Source organism: Pelobates fuscus, chromosome 2 (assembly GCF_036172605.1).
Source record: "Pelobates fuscus isolate aPelFus1 chromosome 2, aPelFus1.pri, whole genome shotgun sequence".
Taxonomy (NCBI): domain Eukaryota; kingdom Metazoa; phylum Chordata; class Amphibia; order Anura; family Pelobatidae; genus Pelobates; species Pelobates fuscus.
Window position 1 is genome coordinate 85,002,636 of NC_086318.1, and position 21,349 is coordinate 85,023,984.

The following is a 21,349-nucleotide window of genomic DNA, read 5'->3' on the forward strand; positions in this document are numbered from 1 at the left end:
ATTATTTAAACGAATATTTTGCCTAAATGGGCAACCCCCTCCACCAACCCCAATAAAATCACTGTTTAGTAGATATGCCCCCAATTAATTACACGGATGAATATTTTATGCATGTATTCATTGGGTGTATATCTTAAAAAAAGCCTGAAAATTTTGTTTTGTTGGGCTAGAGGTGTTGTGTACTTAAAATAGGTATGTCTAGTGCAGCCACGGACATCCGCGACATCAAAGCAATCATTTATAATCTTTTATGAGTTAAATAAATTGTAGCGATGCTAGGCCATTGGGGTTTTCTGTTCTCTCTCCATATCACGTGCTGAAGAAATAAAGAGTGGCAAGATTTTAGTTTGAGGGTTATACTCCCTCTCATATTGGAGCTAGGTAGGCTCTGGTATATGTGAGTCTTATTATTATAGAGTTTGGAATAAAGGTTTCATGTTAATTTTGCACAGATTGTCTGCACTATATAGTTTTATATACCATATGGAACAATCTCAATAATAAGGATTATTTGTTACGTACAATATAATTGGGTTGGAAAGCGTGTCACATATATTAATATGAGAAGGTGAAGTGTTTCTGCACAGTGTTGTATAGTGTTTTTATTGTCTATTTATTTTGACACTGTTTAAATGGGAATTACACTTTATGGTATTGCATGTGTATGTAAAGAGAAACTTTAATATTACATTGAGAAAATATTGTCAAAAACATTTTTAAGCACCACGCACACATATTTCATTTTTTGGGATAAATAAGGTGACTATGCAGGAAAAGGCAGGAGAGATTCAAATAGGATAATGCAGAGTTATACATTTTGCGATCGGGAGTAAACATGTAATCTAAACTGCAACTGGGGTTGATTTATGGTTATTATTAAACAAGACTAGGTGACAATTTAAAATACCTAACTAGGCAACAACATGCAATGCCTTTTAGAAGCTTCAAGGCGAGCACTGTGCGGTTATGTTGGGGGAAAAAAGGGGGTATTCATTGAAACAACCAAGATATAATTACGTCTATTTATAAATAAATGGTAAGACCCCCACCTCTAATATGTTGTGCTTTTGATGTACCCTTTATCAAGAAGGAGTTTGTTGAGCAAGAAAAATAAAAAAAACAAAAAACAGAGGTGATTAAATCAATAAGGGGAACATCAGATTAATGTAAGGGTTCTTGACAGTAAGCACAACAAAGACATGGAATTCTCTGCCTACAAAATGTTCTGACAAAATGAATAGTTCTTTCAGAATGGAATTGGAGAAGGCAGGTTTTTAAGGCTATAATTTAGAAAACGGTCTTATTAGACGCTGGTTGCACAGGTTTTTACAGCACATTTAGAAATCGGCTTCCTATGGATGAATAGAAGTGTGATAGGTTGAACGTGGCATCCTATGTTGCAATATAATGCTATAACTTGCCACTTTCCATAGGTCTGACCAATGTTCCAAAGGGCAGGTTGGTGTTATCTGTAAGCAATAAAACACAGCAATGTCTGGCACGTGGTGTTTTTATGCTACAGCACTGCACATGCTTCTGTCAGAAATTCCCCTTTCTCCCCATGAAATTCAACTTGGCTAAAACCACAGGAATGTAAAACCTAAATATCTGGTTCATAAAATATAATGACTATGGAGTTTACAAAATGGCGGACGTTGCTATAATGCCATTGCAGATATATGTGGACTCCATTCAAATTATGTTCAGGTACACAGCTACAAATCTGTGAATGCAGGCCACAGACATGAAGTCCACACAAATAACTAACTCTATATACCTCCCAAGTGTCCCTATTCAGGAGGGACAGTCCCTATTTTAGGCCCGAATCCCTCTGTCCCTCTTTTCGATCCCAATGTCCCTCTTTTTAGGAGCTTCATGTTGTTGGTGTGTCTGAGTATGAATGAATAAGACTTTACAGGTAGATTCCAGAACAATCAGTTCGTTTGGGTGTGGATTTGGATGAACTGGGTGAAATTAGTTTTTGCAGAAGTCCAACAGAACCATGAACTTAAGTTTTGGAAATTTCACTATGACTTGAAATTTGCTACTAAATCAGGCACTGTTACCTAGTGGTCAGAACCTATATTTCATCATATTACCAAAATCCAGGAGATAATATGCCCAATCAACTAATGGACAGAAAAGAAAAAAAGTCACAGAAATAAGTCATATTTTTTGTTGTTAAAAAGCTGTTTATTGTTCGCATATAAATTCAGTGTCAATGTACTGATGTAAAAATCAAATAAATAATAATAATATGAATGTCTGGATACAAGTCATAAATGATAGCAACATTAAGTAGAACATGTAACCTTTCTCTCGATTAATAGGAAGGGGTAGAGAGCACACAAATGTTTTGTCCAATTCTGAATATCAGATTACTGAGGGTTTTTCTTTGCTATCAAGAGAAGGAAAAAAAAAGAATATTAAAGGCTTACTTTAACCCTTTGGAGCGCGGGAACCTTTCCTATGTAAAATGCCATATTGTGCACTATGGGGGAGGTCCCTCCACTCCGATTGCTTACTTACTTGGAATCCAGCGCTGGGCGAAGCTTCTAGCGCTACCTTCTATTCACTGTGCTCACGTCACTGGGGCCACGTGCATTGCAAACACAGAGAAACCTGTGGATGGACCAATTGCCAGTTTAGAGTGCATGCGTCTCAAGATGAAACACTGCATCCTGCACCATGACCGCTTCAAATCACTGCAGTGGTCATGGTGGTTGAAGTAACCTTTTAAATCTTTCTAGTAATTCACTAGAAGAAAACATAAGTATGAAACAGAGATTCCACTTGTGTAATTAGCTAAGCTGAACAACCATCACAAAATCAAAAATGCCTCCTAACCCTCAACTGTTTTGGTGGATAAAAATGACATCTTCTGATATCTATGAATAAAAAAGGCAAAAAACAGTCGGCATCGGATGAGCAACGGCACCCTGCACTCCCGAGCACGACCCCCACCATGCCAGGCTAAGGACTGAACTGCCTTTACAAGCACACTAACGGTACCGGGGGAAAGCCTACAGCTACTACTCCTACTATGCCAGCGCCCATCCGGGTTAACAGAGCGGGACTTATTAACTGTTTATACTGGGTTTTTTTTTTGTGTGTGTTTTGTTTTTTATTTTATTTTTTGCTACATACCAGGTGGTATTAATGTTCCTTTCTAATTGCTTTAGCAGTAGAACAGCCTGTTACCACACAACCAAGCTTGGTAGGCCTAACACGCCTCATACACTTAACCTTGCGAGCCCAATCCTCACAAGACATAATACTGTTTGACTTTACCCGGCTCAGCCAGCATATCTAGCTAGTACAATATACATATGTCTCACTAACCATGTTAGTCTAGCCGTTGGAATCCTAGACATCACAGATTAGTTAATCTTCAGCCTGTTTATAACATAAAAATGTGCAACGTTATTTCATGCCATTGTTTCACCAATATGTCAATGTATGCGCTGTTGTGGTGTTTATTAAAACGATTTGTCCCCACATGCACAACAACAAAAATAAAAATAAAAAAAAAGGCTGTGTGGCATCCTCTCTTTATTGGACCATAAGTGAGGTTATTAGAGGATACAAATTAAAAATCTTCTTTTGATGATTTTAATGCCTTTGTTTCTTGCATTAAAGGGACACTGTAGGTACCCAGACTATTTCAGCCCATTGAAGTGGTCTGGGTGCCAACTTCCATCACCCTTAACTCCTGCAAGTGTAATTATTGCAGTTTTTTATAAACTGTAATGATTACCTCGCAGGGTTAGGTCCTTCTCTAGTGGTTGTCTACCAGACAGTCACTAGAGAGACATCCGACTATGCATGAGGACATCCAGCGTCGCCGAATTGAATAATGCTTTCCTATGGGTAGGTCTAATGTGCGCTCATGGCCATTGCCGTGCATACGCATTAGGTCTCCCCCGCCGACGTCCGCGAGGAGCGTGGGTGGAGCCTGTCCCAGTGCCGAGGGACGCCGGCGCTGGATTCAAGTTTATGTCTGAAGGGGTTTTAACCCCTTGAGCGATATGAGATGGGGGGTACTCCAGGATTCTACACTAGAGAATCCCTTTAAAGCATAGTGGAGATCCCAGTTCCTATGCTCTTTTTACATGTAGTTTAACACTGGTAGAATGTTTTATGATTTGATAACAATAAAAGTAAGCCCAAGATGGCAGCCACCTGCAGCCTTAAATTTGAAATTCTCTTACAGTTCTATTGGAATTCACACTATGTAAATAACAGGATAGTTAGTTTGAAATTAAAATTGCATTCTACATTAATACATATCATATATCAAAAATGACAGTTACAGAAAAAGAAAAGAAAAATAGTGAAAGAGTTTAATCTACGGTACTTTTAATGAAATTAAAATGAGAAGAATGGTACATATTTATATAGCGCTCAGTTTTAAGCAAAAACAGTTTTAGGTTATTTGCTAAATTGAGAATTCAAAGGGAATTTCAGATCTCAGGTCAAAATAGCCCAACTGGAACGATTCTTTAAGTCGGCTATGATTTCAATTCGGCTCGTCTGGCCCAGAATTTAAAATTCACTTTGAATTCTCGTTTTAGTAAATAACCCTGAGTTAATTGGATCATTTTAAGTTCCAACAAAATACAGTGAAAGCATTTAAATTCTGAAGTGGATCTCCCGAATACAGAAGTAATCTTTGCAGAAGGCAGCGATAGGAGGAATTCATTTAATAAATAGCGTGTTTGTGTTTGTATGAGTGACAGAGCTCAAATGCAATATTCTCCATTGTATCACTCTATGATATAGAACATGCATAGACTGTATCAAATCATTATGTTCTTCAACAAAAGTCCAGACTTCTCGAATACTTTTGTAATCCTGTAGTCCGGGATAGATTATAAAATGATTTGATATTAAAAGATATTTCACTCCAATTAAATAATCTATTTTCTTCATACCCATCCTTTAACAATGTTACACATTTTATTTTATCTGGTTAAAATAGCTGCTGTTTGCTGCTTTTAACAAATATTAAATTGCTCATTACAGATTTCACTAAAGTACTTTTATCGAAAGCTTTTATTACATCTCTGGCCCCTAACTAAAAAAGCAACGCCTTTAGATGAATAATGGTAAAGGACGTGAAAAACACATTACCATCAAAGACACAGATACAATATGCTACCAAAGCAGGCTGTAGTCACAAACTGTTATTACCTAAATGAGGGTTTAGATTAGATTAGGTGTAAACATATAAAATAAAAAATAAAATATATGTTTTGACAACATTGCACTACTTTACACCCTATATGAACATACTAATCCCCCACCCCCCAGAATATATATTCATTTAAAGAAACACTATAGTGTCAGGAACACAAACATGTATTCCTGGCACTAAAGTGTTGAAATCATTGTTTAGGTGTCCGGCCCTCCTTGCCTCCCTTTTAATTTACTCACTTCTTTTTTCGCATTCCGCGCTGGTCTCCTTGCGGCTGGCTCCGCCTCGCTCCGTCTCCGCAGCTGAGATCATCAAATGATGATCTCAGCCAATCCAATGCTTTCCCATAGGAAAACATTGGGAGACTACTGTGCATGCGCAACAAAACACAGCCCTGGCCAATCAGCATCTCCTCATAGATATGAATTGAATCAATGCATTTCTATGGGGAAAGTTCAGCATCTCCATGCAGAGGGTGGAGACGCTAAATGTCAGTGATTGACACCGTGTAGTTCTATATTAAGAAGCAGCTCTAGTGGCCGTCTAAGTGACTGCCACTAGAGGTGTCCCTAGGCAGCAATGTAAACACCGTCTTTACAATAAAAAGGCAGTGTTCACGTTAAAAGGCCTGCAGGGGCTCACTATACGCACCAGATCAACTACATTAAGCTGCAGTTGCTCTAGTGACTATAGCGTTCTTATATACTGCAGCCAGCAAAAAAAACAAAACAAACAAAAACCAACACACTTTATCATAGCACCAGATGTCAAAAGCCTGGTAAAGACTCTGTTAAACATATGGAAGTTTCATTCAGATCGTCTAATGTTTTAATGTAGACCCTTGATGACCTGTTGTGGGGCAAAAGCTCCTAAATGCTACTGATCTGACAGTGACCCATAAAAAAGATCTCAAGGTTCTGATAAAATCACAAAAAAAGTACAATATTTATATTAAACCATCATCACTGATGTTCAACTGAAGAATTATTGTGTACCTTCTTGATCACAGATAGCCCGAGCATCTTGTTGCCTATCTAGATTTCAACCCAATTACTTGAAAGTACAGTAGTGACATTCCTGATTAGTATTTTGGTGTGGACATTGGTATAGCCAGGAGAGTTATGGTACACTCAAATACATTTTACGATTAAATATTTAGAGTCTAAGAGCAGCAAATTTATTATATTTCTGATCAACAGGAGCAATAAAATCTATTTTTCTCATCTCATACATATTTCTGATTTAGTAATACACTTTAAAGCACATTAGTTGAAGAAAAACAATTGCTGAAGGATTGTTGCTTGTCCTGAAAAAACATCTGGGTTTGGTAACATAAGGTCCCACAAAGCATGCTTTGAATAGAAAGCAGTGGCATGGAACAAAGGGGGTCCATCTGCAATTTAGTTGCTTGTTTAGGTTTTCTTTTGTCACACGTGCACATGGGCCATCAAGGTCAGCACACAGGTTGATTCTTCTTTTTGTTTATGGAGCTGAGAATTTTCGAAGAGTAATCACAATCAGAGCAATGAGCACAGAGGTCCCCAGCAGAGACGCCAGGACAATCGCAGCTACAGCCCCCGGACCTAGAGAACCTGCAACAGAGACAGAGTCAAAGTCTATAAATATTGTGATCAGTCGAGGCTGGTTCATAGAGGCAGGTGGGACAGCACAACCCAGTTCGAAAGTAAATCAAATATAGTGAATTGTTAATAAAGAATACATTTATTTTAGAATAAAAACAATGTGTGTCATGATTAGTTCTGCAGTTTCCTCCACCCGTCATTTATTATACCTCGAGATGCATTGAACAACTAATCATTTCAAGATTTGGGGTTTTGTTTTTGTTTTTTTAATGCCCCATTCCCAAGGGATACATCTCTTAGTACGCTTAGTGTGCTCTAAAAGGGTCTGAGTCTTTAATTGGGCTGTCAGACCCTAAAGGGCCTTCTTGCGTATTGTCCTTTCACAGGACAATATGCAAGAAGGCCCTTTAGGGTCTGACATCCTGTCTTGTAGCACTGTAATTGGGTAAAGTATGAAGGGTTGGACTCAAAAAACTCTTTAAAGTAGCTTGTTTCCCAAATATGTGTATCTATATATTTAGGTTTTGAACACGGCATGACCTCTCATTGTGTCAAGGTTTGAGAACATGGGATAAAACGGGCATAACCCAACGAGTTAATGGCAGAGACAAACTCTAGGGTTAATCTAGTAACCCTTCAGAAACTACCAGTCATTTGTATTGGCATCTGTACTTTTACATCTGGACATAGATAATGTTAATATTATACATTTTACAGATACCAAGAGAAGACATTCTATAATTTCCCATTCCAGAAAAAGGATCATAGCCACTTATCAAAATAAAAGCATAGCAAATCAATAGATAAAAATTATTATAACACGGGGGGCGGGGCCTGACCGCAGAGCCGAGTGGTTGACTAGCTCAAGAGCTCCTGCAACAAAACAAATAAAACACCCCTTTTCATGAACCAAACAGCGACCAATCGGGCCACAAAGGCCAGGAAAGGAAAGGGGACACTGAGAGGAGCATTATGGTACCCCTTCAGCGACTAAACAACCGGCACCGCGGACAAGCACGTGAGGCCCAGTCGACAGGCGGACGCGGGAGAGACGGCCGCTCTCCCCCGCCACAACTAGATGCCACTGTGCAAAAGGGCCCTCGTTTCCCCCCCCCCTCTGGACCGGCGGGGGTCATCCCGGTCCGCCAGTTAACGAGCAACACCCACCTCTGGGACACTCGTCACAGCACCTCCGACCAAACGGCCCCAAGAGGCCAAGTTAAGATGGCCGACAGCAGGGCCATGAAACAGTCAGCAGAGGAATGGGCAGCGGCCTTCCAAGCTAAGTTCGAAGCAGTATGCCAAAAATTCTGGGAGCGACTGGAGAGGAGGAACTTACCTCCAGCACCGAAACTAGCCACAAAAGCAGAGCGGCAACGAACAACCCCTCACATGCAGCCGAGGCACCGGATCCCAACAACACCACTGCAGGAACGACCAGCCTGCGCCACGCAGGAGGTGCGACAAAGGGGCAACAACCCAAAGCGGACGAGCAGAGCCCAAGCAATGGCGGCGCCGCCACCTACGAGAGGCTCACACAGACCCACCTCAACCCAAAAGTGTTACCAAGGTCTAAAACGAGCACGCCATCAGCAACGACCTAAGGGCCTGCAGCCATTGCTCCACTACTGCACCGCTAGCCCGGATGCGTCAGACACAAGGGGCAGAAGCTTACAACTACTCCTCACACACCCAGCCAACAACAGAGTATCACTACAGCCCGGACCGGAGACACCACAGCTGAAACATGCCTGTTAGCACACAGCCCAGCAGTTGCCACGGACCAACAAGAAGGCGCAGGGGGACACCACTACACCCCACAACCACAAAGGGTTCCTACCGCAAACCGGAGTCGGGTGAAATCTCCCAAAATAGAGGCACCAGAGACTGAGCATACTAACTATGGAGGACATTGTTTTGCGAGAACGACCGACGGGGTGGAAGATTTAACTACCTGCTCCAGCGCACTAGTGGCATCGGGTGAAGGCTTGCTGGTCGGCAGAGCACAACTGTATGTATAGTCACCCTACAAGTATCCGATACCCAGCGGTTCAATTGTTTTCTATGCTTAAGCCAAACTTGCCTTTATACCTCATGTTATTTTATTGTCCCCCTCAACCCAGATGTATATGTATATGAGCCAAAGGCTAGCACAGCTTTATACTATTAAGCTCACTGATAACTGCACTAAGCCGCACATGGCTTTGATAAAAGTGCCTAGCCTCAGAACACTATAGAGCATTAACCCAATCTAACCTGACCCTTCAAAGCATGTATGTTACATACAGTGGTCGGTTCGTTGACCTAATCACCAAGTCTCACTGCCTACATAGACATAAGTTTAGCTCGCTCTCTACTAAACAACTCCTCATACTCCTGCTTGATAAGCCTGAAATGCCATTTATTCTTCTATAATCTTCACCATGTATAGACAGACGTTGATATCTCAGAGGCTTTTCCCTGTACTCCAGACATGTTTGACCAGCCTGTTATCTTACAACGTTAATTACAAATGTGTGCAGTAAACGTATATGCCATGTACCAGTTATACAGTATGAATTACAACTCTTGCTCCCGCTGTTGTGGCATGGCAAGAGCGTTTGTTCATTATTTGCACCACAAAAATAAAGAATTTAAATAAAAAAAATTATTATAACACATAATTGACTGAATGCTTAAGTGAGGACTGACACGTGACCACCCCAACTCTAACAATTAGTTTAATTGTCTAAAGTGAGAAGTATTCTGAACCTTATAAGATCATGTGTTTCACTATAGTTTTTACAAAAAAGCACATGATTTTAAGCAATGACTGCCTGATCTAGGTAGCAGAGGAGAGACTATTGCATACCATCATCGTTACCCAGGGGCTCCTCATGTGTTGGATCTGGGTCTGAAGTATCGGGGGGCACCCCTGTAACATCTGAAGGCCGAACAGATGGTGTGGTTTCAATTGGTTCCACTCCCGAAGGAAGCTCTGCAGGTTCTTGCCATAGGGTGGGAGCGGCCACTTGTGGATACCCTGCTGGATACAGAAACACATGAACTGTTTAATAACAATAACATTAGATGGAGTAAAACATAAATTACAGTACTTGTCAAACTTTAGAACCAAGGCACATTTTGAGAGGGTTATATTCTCCTTCTCATTTAAAAGGTTTGTTCATAGAGTTTATTTTCGAATGTTAGAGTCTGGTAGAATGTCTGCTATATTCCAAGATTCTTCATGCAGGTATTGTGTGTTTTAAATGTACCAATAATAATAATGTAATGGAGACTGCTGAAGACTTGGCGATTAGTTATAAGTACCTGAAAACTACTGATTTGGCCTTTTGCCAGTTAGGGAATCAAATCTTTCAAATATGATAGAGCTCTCATATTGTAATGATATTCTTTCTGTACGATCATGTATAGAATTTAGGAAATCCAGCTTATTAGTCAATGAGCATTTGCAGGGCCATGTCATGTTCTCCCTCCTTTGCTGTGCACAGAATGTTCCTAATCTGAAAAAACATAATAATACTTCTACTGAAATTAATCTGCAGATTACCATTGGTCATAAAATAATGTAAAATCTTGTAATAGCAAATCCAACAGCACAATGCAGAGATGAAATGTTATGTTCTTTCAAACATGACAGGTCCCCCCCCTAAGCCATCCAAAACGTCAAAAATCCCCATGGGATATCATTTGACATTTCAACTGCTGGTAAATTTTGTCTATATAAAAAGCAATGGACAGCTCAACTTAAAGGGTTATTCCACTGATTTCACAGATTTTATGTATGGAGTCCGTAAGTGCAGCGCTTCAATAACTCCACCTATGGCTCCAGCAGCATTATTAGCCAGGCCGGAACTCTTCATATAGGCTAATGTCAATTCTGAGCATATATCTATGCACAGTCGTTCATTCATTGGCTGAGAGCAGTCAGCTGATGCTCTCAGACAATGCATGAGTGTCAGGTTCCGCATCTTAGTTTTGCAGAAGCCCAATATTCTAAACATGCACATAGTGAATGCCCAGTGCCCGGAGGACAAAGGTAGGAAGGCAAACTGTTGCAAAACAGTTTGACCCATTATCCGGGAATGGAGCTTGTGTACTCCGAGCATGGGCAGGCTGTAGCAGTTATGATGGCTGGAGTAACTCTTTCATTTTGACACATTAATGTCTATATACTGGAAATTACTAGGAACACTCTCCTGTGGCCTATATCTTTGAGAGAACTTACCTACCTTTTATGTGCTTACACCATGCAGATGGTTTTGTACCCTTCGTTGTCAGAGATTCTTAATTAAAAGAGCCCATTTAACTTTGTACTGTAGTAAATGTATGAATCTCATACGGAGGTATTAGGCTGCTAGAGCAAGCCCTGCTAAAAAATAAAACAATGGGGTGTAATGACGTTGTGGCAGGCTTATGCAATGTATGATCATATAATGTAATTAAATCCCCATTATTTTTTGCCTAGATTAGGTGTTTTTAAAACTATCACATTCTGTGAGCTTGAAGCTGGTTTTTAGTGAGTGAGTGAATAAACTGTATTTTGTATGTTAATTAGTCTGCGCATTCCCTCCTATAATGTATGCCTGTCTAGATGAGAGCAGTTTTCCTGGATTCATGCCATACAGATGGGTACACTACTAGAGTCCCTCTCAACTCTTTATCATCTTAAAGACTGGCCCCAAAACAGGCTCAAAGTCAACATCAGCTGGTTCCATTTCAACCCTGTCGTCCTTTGGCACAGAGACATTTAAACATGAGTGCCAAAGCACCTTGGAAGACCATAATGGCTCATTCCTACTGAGCAAAATGTAATATTGAAATCTTGAAAAATATGTCCTGTAAGGCTGAAATTGATATCTGTAGTTTGCTATGAATTATTATTTTCTTTATTATTTTGGTTAGCAATCACAGCTTTAACTTCTACTTGTTATAATTGAATCAGCGTACTAGCTCAGACAATGTCCTATTCTTCTTTTCTTATCCCTCCACAAGAAGACACAGCCTAGCATCTTCTCGCCGCCTTGTTTAATGTTCCTATCGGCAGATAATGACGTTCCATCTGGAATGACATTTATAGAACTGCCCCTAGATATCACTTTAACAATACGCAATCGGCAATGGCCCTCAGGGTTAAACAGCTTTAGTATACTTTTCTGCACCAGTGTGTTACAGAAAAGAAAAAAATCTAAAATAAATAATAAATATCAATAAATGATTGGTTGTATTAGGCCCCACAGTATAGCATGAGTTATGGGAATTAGAAAGTGGGCATTTTGATGTGGCAACTGGTTCATTTGTACGTCAAAACGATATATACGATATATACCGTCAAAATGAATTTTGGAAATGTCTGATAATTCATTTTCCACCCCAAGTAGTTCAATTTGTACTAAGAATTGTATTATTTCTCTTGGGCCTCCAGTTTGAGCAAATTTGAAGGACAGTAATTTTTCATAATTTCCTTTAAATGTTTGTCTTTGAAGTGTCGTTTGTTGTCCACTGTTTTCTAATTAGCTCCAAAGATGTTGAGTTTAGTGAACAGCAAGTACAATACAACATTAAACAACCCTGTTAAAGATTATACTATGGCAATATGACTCCAATAGCAGGGCAGAAAGACACATGAAATCTTCTGGATATAGATTGTTTTGTACAGATATAACCAAAGAATATTGCATTATATCGAAACTTGTATCAACTGATAAGTTAAAGGGTTACTGTAGGCCCATTACTGCTGCATCTCATTGTAGTAGTTATAGTGTCTGGAATCGCCTGGTGCTGTCCTTCTAAACCATTTTAATGCTTTAATGCTAAACAAGAGGCCCCAATAGCCCACCCTCTCTATGCTGTTTGGGCTAATGAGAAAGCATTAGCCTGAGCTGCAGTGGGTTATGGTGATTAACTGAGAGTGTGACTCCATTCGGCCTGTCACATCACCCATGGCTAGTATGAATCACAGTATGGCTACAAAGAAGTTTAGAATCTCTGCCTTAGTTACACCTCCAATGGAAGCCAGGGACATTAATGACATGAATGACATTAACACTGAATTGAGAGACAGTGCTAGGGAACTCCAGGCATTATAACCAATTCAATTAGATGAAATGTAATGGTAATAATATTATGTATATCCCCCTCGTGCTGCCAAAACAGCTCTGATGCATCGAGGCGTGGGCTACACAAGACCTCTGAATGTGTCCTGACTCCTGTGATATCTGGCATTAAGACATTAGCAGCAGATCCTTTAAGCCCTTCAAGTTGTGAGGTTAGGTGCGTGCTAGCCTGACTTCTTCCCATTGTGCATTCTGCTGCCATCTATTCCACAGGTAAACAACGCACACACACACGGCTCTCCACCTGATCTAAAAGAAAATGTGATTGCTCCATAGTCCTGTTCTGATAGTCATGTCCCCATTGAAGGAACTTTCGGCAGTGGACGTGTGTCATCATGGGTACTGTGACCGGTCTGCAGCGACGCAGCAAACTACGATGCACTGTACGTCCTGACACCTTTTATAATGGCCAGCATTACGTTTTTTTTTTTAGCAATTTGAGTTTTCCAGATGGGCTAGCCTTTACTCCCTAGGTGCATTAATGAGCCTTGCACCACTTTTGGCATGTACTAACCACAGCATACTGGAAATACCCCACAAGACTTGCCATTTTGGAGAGGTTCTGACCAGCAATCACTATTTGGCCCTTGTCAAAGTCACTCGGATCTTTGCACTTGCCCATTTTTCTTCTTCCATCACTTGAAATTCAAGATCTGAATGTTCACTTGCTGCCTAATATATCCCACCGCTTGACAGATGCCATTGTAACAAATAACCAACGTTATTCACTTCACCTGTCAGTGGTTTTAATGTTGAGGCTGACCAGTATTAGGATTCGATCCCTAAAATGTGCAACTACCTAGTCAATTTTTTCGCAACGCAATTATTTACACTCTTAAAATATCCAATGCTGCAGAATTTGTTGTGTTTTAAAAAATAAATGATCAATTATTCATCCATTATCTTTCTGTAAGATTATTTTGAAAGCCAACAGGTCCTGCTGAAGTGAGTGCAGTAGTGTAGATTAGTATCCTTCTATTGGATCATGTTATATGAACAGAGCCCAACAGGGGTAATAATCAGCTTTTCGGTAGCTCTTGATTGTGGAATGATATATGTTTAGTAAAAGGTGATGTAATATTATAATTTAATAAGATCCAGCACCTCTAAAATGCAAACCAGCAGATCTAAAATCAGAAAACTAACATTAACAAGCACAAATCTTGTTTGTTTGTTTTTGGATTAAAAGTATAAAAGAATGGGATTTGAATGTGAACTTAATGGACTTTAGTCTTATATCAACCTAGACAACTATGTAACTATGCAACACACATTAATGGTCTCAGAGTACTGTTTAGGTGTCACATGCACAGTAAAAAAACGGTTGTAAAAATGTTGTAACAAAAATACTCAAGTCCTCCTGTCTTAAAGGGACATTGTAGTCACTATAACCATTTCATCTATTTGAATTGGTTATAGTGCCTGGAGTGCCCTGGCACTGTCCCTCTATTCAGTGTTCCAACATGTTCATGCAGTATACCACAAAATAAGAGTCCCTGGCCACCCACAGTCCGGCCCCTTCTGTATGTGTAGCTAAGGCAGAGATTACACACTTCCTTGTTGTCATACCTATTCATACCGTCAGTTGGATCTCTGACAGGCTAAAAGCAGTCAGCTGACACTCTCAGCCAATCACAGCTACCCATTGCTGCTCCAGTTAATACTTCCTTATTAGCCAAAGCAGCACAGAGGGGATGGACTGCCGGGACTCTTGTTTAGCATTAAAACATTAAAAACTGTTTAATGCTGAAATAAATGATTTTACCAGGGGACTCCAGATACTATAACCAGTTTAACCCCTTAAGGACACATGACATGTGTGACATGTCATGATTCCCTTTTATTCCAGAAGTTTGGTCCTTAAGGGGTTAATGAGATGAAGCAGATACAGTGCCTACGGTGTCCCTTTAACCTTTTGTGTATTTATATTGCTAATGTTGAACCAAAAAGATGTAAATAACATAAAAAGAAATGACATAACATCCAAATGTGAACCAAGTTTTAAAAACATTCTTTTAATGATACGTTGACAGATTTCTCACTAAATCAACAAGCTTCTATTTTTAAACTATTTTATTGTCATGAGTCAGGTAAAAATAATAAGTGAGTCATTCACAAATATTACATTATAAATGAGCAGGTTGAAGACATACTTATTGGTTTACATGACATGATTTTGGAGAAGGTTAAAAGAATAAAAATAATTAGAACAACATAGCATAAAATCAAAACTGAACTAAGCATGCTCTCTTTGACCATTCATGTGTGTGAAGGCACAGTAGATGAGGTCTGCAGCCTTGATGCAATAAAGTTGACACAACATCGGAGGAAGCAAATATGGTGTGTCCAGTTTCAAAGGGTTTGTTTTATGAGATTATTGGTTGTTGGTCTGCTATAACCCTAGTTAAGTACCAATCTGTAAATTCAAAAGTGGATTTAATTTTGGACTCGGTAGAGCAATCAAGTGAACTGATATAAGGTGGCCAACTGAGAACGAATGTTTTCATCAATATACTTTTGTTTAATGAGGATTCTATCCAGTCCATATGGAACAGGAAGGAAATTTTTGTCTTTAGCAAGAATATTGGGGGCTATGGGAGACTGATCCAGTGATTATAATACTTCAAACGTGCCACAACCAGGATCATTTGGGTCAATTTATAAATGTGGCTTGATTCTTCCATTGTTTACCCTTACTGTTGCTAATGTTGGAGAAAAAGGTAATAATTTACCCACTAGTCTCGTTACATAATTTTTGACTTGTCTCCAGAATGTTTAAATTCCCACACATCACCAAAAGCAGTGCTAAAGGTCTGCTCTGTCTGTCCCACAGTTCAAACATCTAGCCCACATGATGTGTGATCTTGAAATACATTTCCTTATAAGGAACTTATGGGAGTAGTTTAAGCAGCTTGAGTATTGTTGCTATGAGCGTCTCAAGAGTTATAAAGGTGTTATCCATCGTGACAAGCCAGGTTATGTCACCGTGTGATCCTAGATATGTCTAATTTAGGAAAAAAGTGAGCTTATGGAATAAGATGAAGTAGTATGCTGTGAGAGTAGGTGATCTATAGAATGGTCCCAGTCTTCCGAGCTGAGGTGTGGCAAGATAGTGCCTAACTGCCTATCAAATTACGTGTCTGTAGGTATGCAAAATAGGGTACATTGAAGTCAGGAAATTTGTTTCATTTGCTGAAACATGTTAATTCATTTATTGCTTTCATCCAGGAAATCATGTATACTGGTTTGACCTGCGGTTGCCCAAGAACAGCGTGGATATTGGGCTTCCCCATCCTGAAAGTGAGGGTTTCATAAAAAGGAAACAAGTCTGGTGTATTGCCATTGGAGTCCTCGGAGCGGTCTCAAAAATTACCACGTTTTAATAGTGGTTGCTAATAAAGGATTTTCATATTCTTCCTCTGGGAGGGAGAAGTCTGAGGTGTGCAGCATTTGAGAGAGAGACAAAGTTGTGCTTCTATGTGTACTACTGTGAATTGTCCCGACCCTTTTATCCAGTATAGAGTGTGACAATAGTGTGCTGCTAGAATGTGAAGTTTCCAATTTGGAATATATAAACACAAGTTAAATCTGGGTAGGGATAGTTTATGCATTGTGATAGTTGGATGTTTTATGTTGCCAAAGAAATTTGGAGAAGAGCTGGTTAAGAATATTTTTGTAAGAACATGAGAGAAGTATGGGTAAAGCCTGTAAAGGATATAGGAGTTTGGGAACTATAACTGAATTTAAGACAGTGGCTCTTTTTAAAAAATACAAGGGGAGGTGTTCCCATCTAGAGAGAAGATCCTTCAACTCCACCAGAAGCGGCATCATGTTAATTCGACATAAAGTGGATATTTTGGGGGGGATAAGTACCCTTAAATATTTGAAGTTCGAGGTTGTCCATGATAACTGTTGTGGAAATGAAATATTATCCTGATTTCTTTAAACTAGTAAAATGTCTACCGTATATACTCGAGTATAAGCCGACCCGAATATAAGCCGAGGCCCCTAATTTTTCCCCAAAAAACTGGGAAAACTTATTGACTCGAGTATAAGACTAGGGTGGGAAATGCAGCAGCTACTGGTAAATTTCTAAATAAAATTAGATCCTAAAAAAAATATATTAATTGAATATTTATTTACAGTGTGTGTATAATGAATGCAGTGTGTGCGTATGAGTGCAGTGTGTGTGTATGAGTGCAGTGTGTGTGTATGAGTGCAGTGTGTGTATGAATGCAGTGTATGAATGCAGTGTGTGCAGGGCCGGTGCAAGGATATTTGCCCCCCCCCATATGTCCTGACCTCCCCTCCTCCTCCCTCAGTGGTCCTTACCTCCCCACCCCCGTGTTCCTTCACCCCCCTCCCCCAGTGGTCCTTACCCTCCCCTCCCCTAGTGGTCCTTACTTCCCCCTCCCCTCCCCTAGTGGTCCTTACTTCCCCCTCCCCTCCCCTAGTGGTCCTTATCCCCCCCCCCTCCCTCCCATAGTGGCCCTTATCCCCCTCCCTCCCATAGTGGTCCTTATCCCCCCCCCTCCCTCCCTCCCATAGTGGTCCTTATCCCCCCCTCCCTCCCATAGTGTTCCTTATCCCCCCCTCCCTCCCATAGTGTTCCTTTTCTCCCCCCCTCCCTCCCATAGTGGTCCTTATCCCACTCCCTCCCTCCGATAGTGGTCCTTATCCCCCCCTCCCTTCCATAGTGGTATAGTGGTCCTTATCCCCCCCCCTCCCTCCCATAGTGGTCCTTATCCCCCCCCTCCCTCCCATAGCGGTCCTTATACCCCCCCTCCCTCCCATAGTGGTCCTTATCCCACCCCCTCCCTCCAATAGTGGTCCTTATCCCCCCCTCCCTCCCATAGCAGTCCTTATACCCCCCCTCCCTCCCATAGTGGTCCTTATCCCACCCCCTCCCTCCCATAGTGGTCCTTATCCCCCCTCCCTCCCATAGCGGTCCTTATACCCCCCCTCCCTCCCATAGTGGTCCTTATCCCACCCCCTCCCTCCAATAGTGGTCCTTATCCCCCCCCTCCCTCCCATAGCGGTCCTTATACCCCCCCCCCTCCCACAGTGGTCCTTATACCCCCTTTTTTTATTTTTTATTATTATTAGTATTATTTTTTATTATTATTTTATTTATATTTGTATTTATTTTTCGTCCCCCCTCCCTGCTTGATACATGGCAGGGAGGGGGGCTCTCCTTCCCTGGTGGTCCAGTGGCAGTTCAGTGGGGGGAGAGGGGTGCTGGCAGAGCTGTAACTTACCTGTTCTGCAGCTCCTGTCAGCTCTCTCCTCCTCTGCGCCGTCCGTGCAGCTCCTTCTATCAGCTCACACTGTAAGTCTCGCGAGAGCCGCGGCTCTCGCGAGATTTACACTGGGAGCTGACCGAGGTGCTGAACGGACGGCGCGGAGGAGGAGAGAGCTGACAGGAGCTGCAGGAAAGGTAAGTACAGCTCTGCCAGCACCCCTCTCCCCCCAGTCTGTATTATGGCAATGTAAATTGCCATAATACAGACTCTGACTCGAGTATAAGCCGAGTTGGGGTTTTTCAGCCCAAAAAATGGCTTATACTCGAGTATATACGGTATTTACTTTATATAGTTCTCAATCAGCATTTATCGTTTTATATGATTTACTTAAAATGGCCGCTAGGGCCAGGGAGTTTCCCTTAGTCATCGAATAACACCCTCACTAACAAGATGGCGCTGGAATCTGGGGGAGACCCGCAAGATGCCAGTGACATCACACCCGGTAGGACGAGCAATAAATCAACCACTTAACCCCTAACCAATTATTGATGTATTATTTCATGTTATCTCTGACAATGCTATGATGTAATTTTGCTTTATAAGGGGCATGCCACCCCCTTCTAATAAACATTCCTCAAGTTTTTCATTAACCTGAAACTTGTGTCCGGTGTGAATTACTTCAGGGAGCGTGCACGCATTGTTTCTTAATTTGGCATGGGGCAGATACACAAAATAATCAATTTATTGATTGATTTCCACTTCAATAACGTGTTTGGTTTTCCTTAGGCTTATTGGTGGGCCTGGGTCTAACCTTAGTGCTATCGACTTGAATAAGTTAATTAGAAATCCCATTATCAGGCTATATCGATCAAGAAGAGCTATTGTGTTAGGGAAGGATGTTACAGGGTCCAAGAGACAGAGTAGAACAAGCCCATAAGTTTAATAGTGTGGGAGCCTAGTTAAATTCATTTTATATCCTCAGAAGAATACATATATCTAATAATTTGGTCTAACGCTAAATTAAAAAGGATGGGTGATCATGGGAAACTCTGTTCCACTCCTCTCGTAATTATGAGTTCTTTTGGGTCTAGGCTGTTAGAGGAATCAATTATTATTCATTATGGAACATTTCAGTTTTAAGGAGTCAGCTGAATTAAACAGACTAGCTCTATAACACCCATACCTGAACTGTTTATATTGTGAAGCAATGTTTTATATTATACACCAAGGCAAAAACCATTCTATACATCATTCCCAGTTCTAATCTTGCATCCTCAGGTACTCCTGCTTTAATGATATCCCTTTCTCCCATTGTAAATTTAATTTTAGATTTAGTACTAAAATGTGCAATTTTATCAATGCCAAGTCTCATATTCCAATAACCAGCCCAGTCCCCTGATGTATCCTCTTTATTCAATGAAATTACATCCCATTCAGATGAAACACAATTAGGTTAAGCAGAACAGAGAGTGACTTCTCAAATCTGTTCCCACCACTTTTGATCAAGCTCAGAATGTTCAATTCAAATTTTCTGTACTCCATCTACAGTCTACTTTCAAAACTATATGCAAAGCTGTTTCTAAAACTTGTTTCAGTTAGTGTATAAACTTTGCCTATGCAACCAAATACAACGTTAGAATAAACCTAAGTAAATTATAACTCCTGCAAATCCCCCCATTTTTACGTAACACAATATAGTTAACCTGACATATTGGATAATTCTTTTATTGAGTTGGGGGTTAGAAAAGTCTTAGAACACTCTCTAGTAATTTTTGATTTGTATTTTCCCATTCCTACCTATCACTCTCTCCCATATCAGTGATTTAGCTAATAGACCACTTTTCTTAGCACTAAAAGGAATTATCCACAATTCTAGAGGTGCATTTAAGTGCTATCTTATTTTAATTTCAATTTCACATGTATCACTGAGCTTTTCATTAATAGTTACTACTTGGTTCTCCTGTCCAGCAATAATTAATTTGATGATTATGGAAATGTCCTTACTTCAGTTCCTGACTCAACATATTTAGGGACTGAAGTCGTTCTCTCACCTTTTTTTCTGGTTACACTATATAGGGCTTAGCCCTAATTTGGAAATGAATCCCAGGAGAGACCTCCTTTTTTTTTTTTGTATGTTTTAACCTGACATGTTCCATCCTTTACGAACCAATGCTGACATTTTCTAAAGGCATGTGTAATTTTTCCCTTTTATATAATTTATTAAACTTTAGATACATTTTTATAAAACAGCCATCAAGTTGAATAACACAAACTCTCTTAGGTTTGCAATATTCAAAACACGTTTACATTTTACAGTACACGGATAGTCCATTTTTGTGCAATTTGTTTTACAAGTGAAAAGTAGTAACCATTAAAGCTGGGGGTGGGGGGGGAGTAGTTGCAGTAAAAAAAAAAAAATATATATATATATATATATATATTTTTAAAATCTACCAATATAGATCTTTATGCTGCCCTGCTATTTCTTCTCACATTGTCTGTGAATAAAACCAACCTCCGTTAGTGGCTTCCCCCTAGCCATAAATCATCTGTTTTTCCATCAGTGGTCCTTCTTTGATACTACGGATGGAACGCCGAATCACTAAAGGAAATGGTTTGCCCATTGTGTTTTATTTTTATTTTTTTTTGACAATCTTTATTTTTCATTTTATGTTGTACAGAAAAGTGAATAAGCAAAGATTCAAAACAACGGTTGCAAGGAAAATTAGTGCGATATCCCAACACTAAGGACAGTACATGAATGTTCACAGTCTAGCCCTGGGAGAATACAAGTAGGCACTAAGAGTGTGCATTCCAAAAGATTATCCGCTTCTATATATGGGAGGTCCTACGTTGCTATATATGGTGGTGCAGAAGCGTGGCTAGTCTTCGCGTGGCTAGTCTTCGCGTGGAGACCCTCTGGATTACCGACATGGCTGCCTAGAGTCATGCCCTGTCCTTCCCTTGGGTGGCTATTGTCCTACCCGCCGTGGTTTGGCAAGGGAATTACTATGGTCTAAATTCAACTCCCTTGACCGAGAGTAGTCAGGAAACATTGAATGCGCAGCAACTGGATTGTAGGACCTCTGAGGGTCTAGCAGTGCAACTATGTAAACGTTTTGCCGCTCATGTCCTATCGACTACCCAAAGTGCTGACACAGCACTCCCATTGGCACCTTTTGTATGATAGGGGGGGGCTATAGTGATGAA

At 40.4% G+C, this 21,349-nt stretch overlaps 1 protein-coding gene across 2 annotated transcripts in view; it reads right to left on the reverse strand.

The window, feature by feature from the left end:
• Nucleotides 1-6,351: 6,351 nt before the first annotated feature.
• Nucleotides 6,352-21,349, reverse strand: part of SNORC (secondary ossification center associated regulator of chondrocyte maturation) — a 31,407-nt gene continuing 16,409 nt past the window's right edge. The window contains exons 2-3 of one of the 2 annotated variants that reach the window (XM_063440962.1): nucleotides 9,632-9,802; nucleotides 6,352-6,789 (exon numbers count right to left, since the gene is read on the reverse strand). In XM_063440962.1, coding sequence (XP_063297032.1) covers nucleotides 6,680-6,789; nucleotides 9,632-9,802 — 281 coding nt within the window. In that variant the 3' untranslated portion in view covers nucleotides 6,352-6,679. Of the gene's footprint in view, nucleotides 6,790-9,631; nucleotides 9,806-21,349 lie in introns of both variants that reach the window. The other variant, XM_063440961.1, reaches the window with a different exon arrangement.